General features: G+C 51.0%; 1 protein-coding gene across 1 annotated transcript; it reads left to right on the top strand.

Annotated features, from left to right (window-relative positions):
- The first annotated feature begins 200 nt into the window (after nucleotides 1–200).
- On the top strand, nucleotides 201–5,876 carry LOC119092259 (uncharacterized). The gene is made up of 5 exons (XM_037215230.1): nucleotides 201–209; nucleotides 783–988; nucleotides 1,612–1,709; nucleotides 4,533–4,657; nucleotides 5,859–5,876. The coding sequence occupies exons 1-5, from the start codon at nucleotides 201–203 to the stop codon at nucleotides 5,874–5,876; spliced, it is 456 nt and encodes a 151-aa protein (XP_037071125.1).
- Nucleotides 5,877–8,244: the final 2,368 nt, after the last annotated feature.

The following is an 8,244-nucleotide window of genomic DNA, read 5'->3' as shown; positions in this document are numbered from 1 at the left end:
GGTCTCTGGGGACATTAGGATTGTTTTTTGTGGGGGTATTCAGGTTCGGTGTCTTGCTTTTACAGAAGGTAGGCATAAAAACATAATCGAACTCAATCGCGATCCTAGATGAAAGATGCTCGCACAAATATTTGGCGGCCCACGATTCAGATCCTGATTCCCCTCAAATGCAAACTGCATAACGCAAATCAGACTGGGTGATGGAGATCGTATCACAAGCATCTCACAGGACAACAAAGCACAGCAAAAATCGCAACCGCAAAGATCTTCGTGAAAAAGCTAACTTGGAATAAGTTTCGTGCAACACAAAAACGCGGGCACGTGACATATCGTATGATACATGTTATGCCATGGGATATGTCACGTGCTGCTAACATGCGAGGTTAGGTTAAGCTATGACTCCCTACGATCTTAATCCATCTCAATCTGTATCACGCACGATCTTTGTGCAAACTGACGGGTTCAAAATTGAACTAGAGGTTCTGGATCACGGACGCGGATCTGTGTACGAGCACTATGGTTCTGAGTCTTACTGACTTGAACTCGGGATCTGACCCAAAGTCCCAGGGCTCGCACATGGAATTGTGTGCAGTGCTGCTGATGTACTCGGACTCGGACTGCTGCGATATCACCAAGCGGGGCTCGGAACTCACAGCGGAGGCACCACGACTCGCGTGCGGAATCAGACTCGGGTTCTGGGACTCGAACCCATGCTTGCCTGCGCCAGCACGTGTGTACAGCCGTCACTGGGCGCGTTGAGACAGTGTTTCCTCGTCGCATAGGAGGGGTACTGCCTGGTGGCCGAGGGCCTGGCCCGGCACGACCCACCCCCTGGCGGCCACTGGACGTGCTGGCTCCTGGACCAGGTCCGCGACCTCAGCATGTTCTCCAACAACAAGCTGATTCAGGTGGCCGCCTGTTCTTCCACCTTCGTCACCATGGAGATCCGGGACTACTACGTGCCGCGGCCGGACGAGGTCGTGTTCAGGTGGGCAGCGAGGCCTGCTCCAGGCTCCTCCAATCGGAACGCAGCCGGAACCGTGAATGTTCATAAACAGGCACTGCGCTGTTAGCGCCACCGGTCCCCCACCTCGTGGTCAATCCAGGACTCATGTGACCTCGCCTTGCGACGGCTGGCCCGGCTCACGTGGGCTTGCCTGGCGGCTGCTCACGCGGCTGACGTGGCAGAACCTCGTGGTCGACGAATTATTTCGATTCAATTTTGTGGACAGTGCTGACGTTTGAGAGTAGGTGCTCCTGATCAGACTGCATGATAACACTTTGGTGTGATAGTTGTTACGCTGAGCGCAGTCTTATAGACGATTTTGATAGAAATGCAGGCTGCAATTAGCATTGACATAGATGAAGAAGTTCATAAATAGGAAGAGAACGAGATAGTGCGAAGAATTTGGAAAATGCAACAGATTTCGTCTGATCAATGACTTGCTTCGAATTGTCCGTGATGTGAAAAATGGAAGGATAACTATTCCGTAATGTCGGTGTGTGGTTCGCTTGGCACACTGCAGGCTGTGGGTCGTGGTTCTTGCCTTGTGGCTAAGCTCAGCGTCTGGCGGTGGCAGGCTGTCGATGTGCGGCGCTCTCTGCCGACAGTTACTACATGAGGGCCGGCAGGGGACACCAGCTCACACTGCAGATGGAGGCCAGCCACGAGAAGGCGCTCGTGGACGTCCAGATCTTCGACAATGAGAGTATGGCCTGTGCGGTGGCTGTGGCTTAGCTTAGAGTGACGAACGTCTATCCGTTGGTTTGCCGAATTCTTAAATTTAGCTCCTCAACCTTTCGCATGTCCTCACCCTATTTTCAGGAGAGGCGCCGCGGATTTTGAGTTTGGAGCAGAATTTTGCAAGGGGTCTCCGGGACAAAATGGGGTCTCCTCACAGGCAGCCTCTTGGGCAATGGCGTATTCAAGGGCTCCTGGGGCGTGTATCTCCTCATCAAGCGATCAAATGTAAGTATCGGTATTGAGAAATGGAGTTATATCTTGAAAAGATGATGGATTTCATAAATGCGATGCCATTTCACGCCATGCGATAATTTTGCGAGCTAGTGGAACGCTAAAATTGATTTTAATTGGAAAATTGTGAATTATGATCGCCTTCCATCACGCGCTTGCGCATACATCCTGCTTTGGGACAACACTTCCCTACGTGTCTCCTTAGTTTGGGCGGGAAAGAGGGGAGCATATTTTCGTAGCGACATGTTTTTTTCTCATCAAAACAAACCTCAGAGCTTATAGAGAGGGACATTCGCAATCCTGAAAGTAATTTTGTTTGTGAGAATCAATGGAGGTTCAGTTCTCTTGTCACGCAGGACAATTAGAGCTCGTCACGATGACTAATTAGTGTTTTGGTAGCTAAGGTGTTTCTCGTGATGCTTCGTGAAATTGGTCAGTTTTTGGTCAATCCGCTGCTTTTATCAGAAAGCTGCAATATGTCCATTACACCCAAGAACGCTTTGGTCAAATGGTACGTGTACTGCCGAAGTCGTGTGTGTTTTCGTTGATGAAAACTGTCCCCTTCATTTGCAGCTGTGTTCACGACTGCGCATTGGCATAATGTCAATGCGCAGTCGTGAATGTTTCTCCAGGTACGTGAACACGTTGCGTGAATGTTGCTTCAGTGATTGAAATAGCATAATTTTAAAGCTTACCTACATGGTAAGCCATTGTGTCACCTGGTTCATAACGGGTGTAAGTAATAAAGTACCGGTAATATACAATATTTGACATTTTTGGCCATCCAAGACCGCCTGCGCGTACGGTTGCGAATCGGAGGCCAGTTTAACTAGCGAATGCGATCGGTGCGTGCTAAAGGTCACCCAATAAAGGCAGCCAGCTTTAGCTCTGCAGCTCGTGACGTAGTGTTCTTCAGAATTTTGACCAAGGTGATAGGGAAGAGAAATGAGCCAGGTCGGCTTCAAGATGATCTGGAACTGATCTAGAATTTGCCATGACCTACCTAGCTATTCCAAATCGTGGAAAAGCACAGATAAGCCGCATTAAGTTGCAAAAGGTCTGTCAAGTAATGAAACGAGAGCATTCAACGTTCAGGCCGCCAAATACCTGACAACCAAAGGTATTTTAAAAAAGTGAGCACTGCCATCCTGGTCTTCTGGTCCCAGTAAACATTGTTTTGATATAAACACCGTTTTGGTGCTGAAATAAACCCATGTTTAAAACTTACCAAACAAATTGCACGCAATCCACAACCAACAAATCATAGTGAATCAACATAGTTGACCGACTGGTACAACCGGTTGAACTCACGCGGGAGGACTATGCCCACACGTGTGTCCAAATGTAGCACATCCGCATGCCGTGTGCCACAATTTGTGAAACAAGAGGCTTCATGTAAGTGCCTTTTCCGTCGTCCCTGGCGGTGGTCACCATCCTACCACCATGTTTCATCGCAGTAGATCCGCGTGCGGGAGCATTTTGAAAAGCCGCAAGACCCCGGCTTCCTTTCTTTGGCCGCCTGCCGATCGTAACCTGTCGGTCGGCCGACACCCTGTCGGGTCAGCTGTCGATCGTAACCTGTCGGTCGGCCGATACTCTGTCGGGTCAGCTGTCGATCGCAATCTGTCGGTCGGTCGATACCCTGTCGGGTCAGCCGCCGGTCAGTGTTTCCGTCAAATCTGACTCCTTGAAAAGTTGGGCAGGCCAAGTACCAGTTCCAAGAATCGTCTTGCTTGATGCGCGCCGCGGAGCACGCCACAGGCCGTGCCTCATGACAGGATCAAAGCCGAAAAGTCGTCTGTTGGGTCCTGACCTATCGGACGCATGACCGGCCGGCCGCCTTCTAATTGGTCGGCTTACGCAGTACGTCTCTGTGGACATATTGATTTGAGACGAGCTTATGGTTGAGAGGGCTTAAGGCTCGACTCAGGCTTAACCTGAGTCGAGCCTGAAGGGCAGATTTAACCTGAGCCGAGCCTGGAGGGGGACATGCAAGGGATGATGGTCAAGGTCAAAGGAAATGGGATTATTTTTTCAACCTGAGGTATTGAGTCAAATCTGGCTGAAGTGTTGGTCAACGAGCAACAAGGCATCGCAGGTAGTACGTTAAGTATCACATGCGGAGTATACAAACACAGAAATCAATCAGGCGCATTTTTGACATGGCGACTGAGATAAGAGGACTTTATTGTCGTTAATTGGCCGGTCAGACATATGATAGGCGCTCAGTAGGGAAGGCCCTCAGGCTGTCTTAAAGCAAAGGTCATGTCAGGCCTGGGTGCGGCACCATCGTGCTGGAGTGACAGTCTGATATCATTCCATTGAGCCAGACCAGGCCAGGGTGCGGCACCATCGTGCTGCAGTGGCACTCCGGTACCGCAACTATGTTCCACACCGGTCTGAACTTTGCCGCGTTTTTCTGCCGCTTCGCTCTAATTTAACAGACCATGATTTCTGCGTTTCCGCGTATGTCGTAATCATTGATGGCTGGTGAGATGGGTCTTATTTTACTTGTGTTGCCGCATCCGATGTTGACTGTGTTATTTCTGTGTGGCAGATAAACTGGTGGCTTTCGTGGAAGGCCTGGGTCAGGCCGTCATCCCCCTGTTCACGCTGGACGGCGAGGATCCGTTTGTGCCATCAGCCCCGAGGGACAAGAAAAGAAAGATGTCGGCATATAAGGTGCTAACTTTACTGTCGTCTGCGTCGCGTATCCGTTTGAATAATTTTATTGACTGCAGTCATCTTATGCTGTAGCCGTGCTACACAGGCAGCGACACCGATCTTGAGTTGGGGGCAAGATTTTCAAGCCGGCCTCCTGGACAAAACGGGACCTCCTCACAGGAGGTCCCATAGGAAGTGCCGCATTCAAGGGAGGAATTCAGAGGACATTGGCTTTTTTACCAAGCTGTGAAATGTACCATGTTCGAGCAATTTTCTGTCGAGAGTTAAAACGTTCAGCATAGGGGCCTTATGATTATCCAACCGAAGGTCTCGGTAACATAAAACAGGACCACCTGTTGTGAAAATGGTCTCTTGATGCATATAGGGGCTTCCAAATCCAAACCCAGAACAGACGCTTGCGATTCACGAAGGAGGCCTCAATATAGCCAAAGGGCCTCGATATCCCTAACACAAGGCCTCCTGATTTGAAATCGCGGCCATCTGGGGCATCAAAGGGCCCTGCTTTCCTAGAAATGGGGACTCCTGAATATAGAGAGTGCCTGCTAACACAGTACAGAGCCTCCTTCTCTGTAACGGAAGCCTCCTGAGCCAGCAAACGGACATTCTTAACACAGCATCGGGCTTCCTTATCTAGATCACGGGGAACCTCATTCATAAAGGTGGCCTCATGATCCAGAAAACCGGCTTCGTATTGAATAAAAAGGTCTTCTGAGCTCCTTTTATCACTATTTAGCTCACTCATAGGATTTTCCTTGATGTACAATTTGGTGATGTCCTGATAGTCGTAATTCCTCTAGTTTGGAAAAAGTATCTCTCAAGAATTTAAGGCCAGGGCAAAAGCATACTCGTACCCTTCTGCCTCCATGTCGCGCCGCCTCTGATGTGTTGTGCGCTGCTTATCCGTAACCGGCCCTCACACCTGATCTGATCGTCCGTAAACAGCCTCCAAACCTGACCTGATCGCCCGTAACCAGCCTCCACACCTGACCTGATCGCCCGTAACCAGCCTCCACACCTGACCTGATCGCCCGTAACCGACCTCCACACCTGACCTGATCGCCCGTAACCAGCCTCCACACCTGACCTGATCGTCCGTAACCGACCTTCACACCTGACCTGATCGCCCGTAACCAGCCTCCACACCTGACCTGATCACCCGTACCCAGACTCCACGCCTGACCCGATCGCCCGTACCCAGCCTCCACAGCCGGCCTGACCGTCCGTACCGCTTCGTCGCAGAGGGAACGGACGCAGGCGGCGGACCAGACGACAGGCAGGAAGGGCACCGCCAAGTCGCGCGGGCGATCGCGTCCCTCCGACCAGGACCGCTGGCCGCCTGGAAGCGGGTCCGGCGGCGGCGGCGGGGGCGGCAGCAGCTCGGAGCTGGCCGACAGGCAGGCGCGGCCCGAGCACTGGGACCGCTACCGGCTGGTGGGCCGCGTGCGGCGCGACTCCTGGCCGCTGACGCGCGCCCAGTGGGAGTTCGTGAACAAACTGACGCAGGTCAGCGTCGCCCAGCAGTACAGTGAGTGTTGCTCCCCGCCCTCTCTCTCCCCCCCCCCCCCCCCCCCCGCTAACCCGGTAAAGCGTCCGCAGGGTAGCAGTTGTTTTCCGATAGAGCGCGGGCGGCATTTGTCGCCTGGGATCTCACCTTCAGGAAACGATTGTACACTCAGGACAGCATGGATAGCAAATCACTTCCAAATTTGCATGCTGGTATGTATGAAGCAAAATTTCCCCGTGTCATGGAACATGGTGACCAAAATACTTGGCACGTATACACGTAAACACTGGAATTGATTCGGAGAAATGCCATGCCAAATACGAACAATCAAATGCTCTTGAGTCGTTGCGTCTGTCAGGTCGGCTCATCAACTCCAAAATTTGTGCTGCGGGTCAAAATTGTCTTATAAAACAGGTACATATTAACAATTGCCCAATAAGACATATACACCAACTGGAAACTTGACTCCCAGATAATACAGATCCTTAAATTGAGTTCATGCTGTCTGCATAAACTGGACTTATTGATTTAACTTTGAGACCGGAGCCCGTCAAGCAGGCCAAGTACAACCTAGTTGTTTATGATCTGTCGCTACTCATCGGATGCCGAGTCGCTGTCTGATCCAGAGTCGCTTCCACTGCCTGAGTCGTCGTCGCTTCTGCCGGTGCTGCTGGCCGACGCGGACCCTGACCCCCCACTGCTGCCGGTTCCGCTTCCACTGCCGCTGCCGCTGCCACTGCCGCTGCCGCTGACGCTGCCGCTGTCACTCTCACCTCCGCTGTCCTCACCTGCGGCACTCACACTGACCTCTTCCGCCCCAGTGGAGGATCTCCTCTTGGTCGATGACACGACCACCGATACCACCTGCTTTGGTGACAGGCCGCTGCCCAAGCTGGCGGACGTGGAGCGCCTGCTCAGAGATTTTTGGGAGTTTATGTCGGCCCGGTAGTCCTTCTCCAGTGCCTTGATCTTGCTGCGCGCCGCCTGAACGGTGTCGTGCAGCTGCCGGTCCAGCTTGCGGAAGACCTTCTCCTGGCGCTGCAGTCGGTAGTCCCTGGCAGCCATGCAGCGCGAGCATGGGTAGCCTCCCTCCACATCCACCATAATGAAGTGGCCGTGTGGGCCCCCGATGTGCTCACCGCACTGGCGGCGGTACTCACAACACTGGCTCACTCTAGTCACGTCACAGCCGTCCACGTAGATAGTCAGGGAGAACGGATGTCCTTCGTGGCGCATTGACCTGAACGTGATGTGGTCGCGGGGTCGAATAACCTTGGAGAATACCACGTGTGAATACAGACCACAAGGCTGTTGAAAAACAACCACTTTTGAACGAGTGTTGTATGCTTTTTGTAAATGCTTTCTTCGTATGCGGGACATTGGAGCGTTTAAATCTTCTTCTTCTTTAACTCCTAAGAAACGCATGGTTACAATGACGGGTTCCGATTTCATTACCGCGACCAGCTTGCGGGGAGGGAGGGCGGGAAACAGACATGGTATTCTTTGCTTATATTGACAACTTGTTTTCCACTTTTTGTTTTTCTTTCTCCAGTATTCAGGTCCATGTTTGCATTCAAAATAATCCATTTGGACATGGGATTACGAACGTCGAAGCTTTGCCTTTACGTGAAATTTACTGATCATTTTTGCCGATGTTGTATTTTTCATAAACAGGGCGTGAATGTGTTGTTTAAATTTACCTCTGTGAAGAAGATCTATTTCAATATTGTTCACTTTCTCATGCCTATTCCAACATTGTTGTGCATGCCTATTGAACTGTTAATTCATACAAGTGAAGTAACTGTGGTGATAGCTTCCACCAGCAGACAAATTCGATTCCTACTGATTATGGCAGTTTATTCAGTCGATATGGCAGTTAGAAGAACATGTCCATATTTAACGCAGTTACTCAGCAATTTGACCAAAAATGCTCAAAGTCGTGTGGCACCGAAAATCAAGCAAACTGCCGTTTTGCTCTCCGAATACTGCATATTTTTTAACCCGATTATTATAACGGAAATCGTTCATGTTTTTTGAAACCACTGACACCGAAATTTGGGTCGGGGAGGCAACATTGGTG

This window comes from Pollicipes pollicipes, unplaced genomic scaffold (genome assembly GCF_011947565.3).
Source record: "Pollicipes pollicipes isolate AB1234 unplaced genomic scaffold, Ppol_2.1 Scaffold_3447;HRSCAF=4054_pilon_pilon_pilon, whole genome shotgun sequence".
Classification (NCBI taxonomy): domain Eukaryota; kingdom Metazoa; phylum Arthropoda; class Thecostraca; order Pollicipedomorpha; family Pollicipedidae; genus Pollicipes; species Pollicipes pollicipes.
Note: the sequence above shows the minus strand (reverse complement) of the source record. Positions and strands in the feature narration are given on the sequence as shown.

Excerpts from the sequence above, each read along its gene's own strand:
- LOC119092259 (XM_037215230.1), top strand. Across the intron at positions 989-1,611 it reads CCGGACGAGGTCGTGTTCAG|TTACTACATGAGGGCCGGCA; the intron begins GTGGGCAGCGAG and ends CTCTGCCGACAG. Across the intron at positions 1,710-4,532 it reads CCAGATCTTCGACAATGAGA|ATAAACTGGTGGCTTTCGTG; the intron begins GTATGGCCTGTG and ends TCTGTGTGGCAG.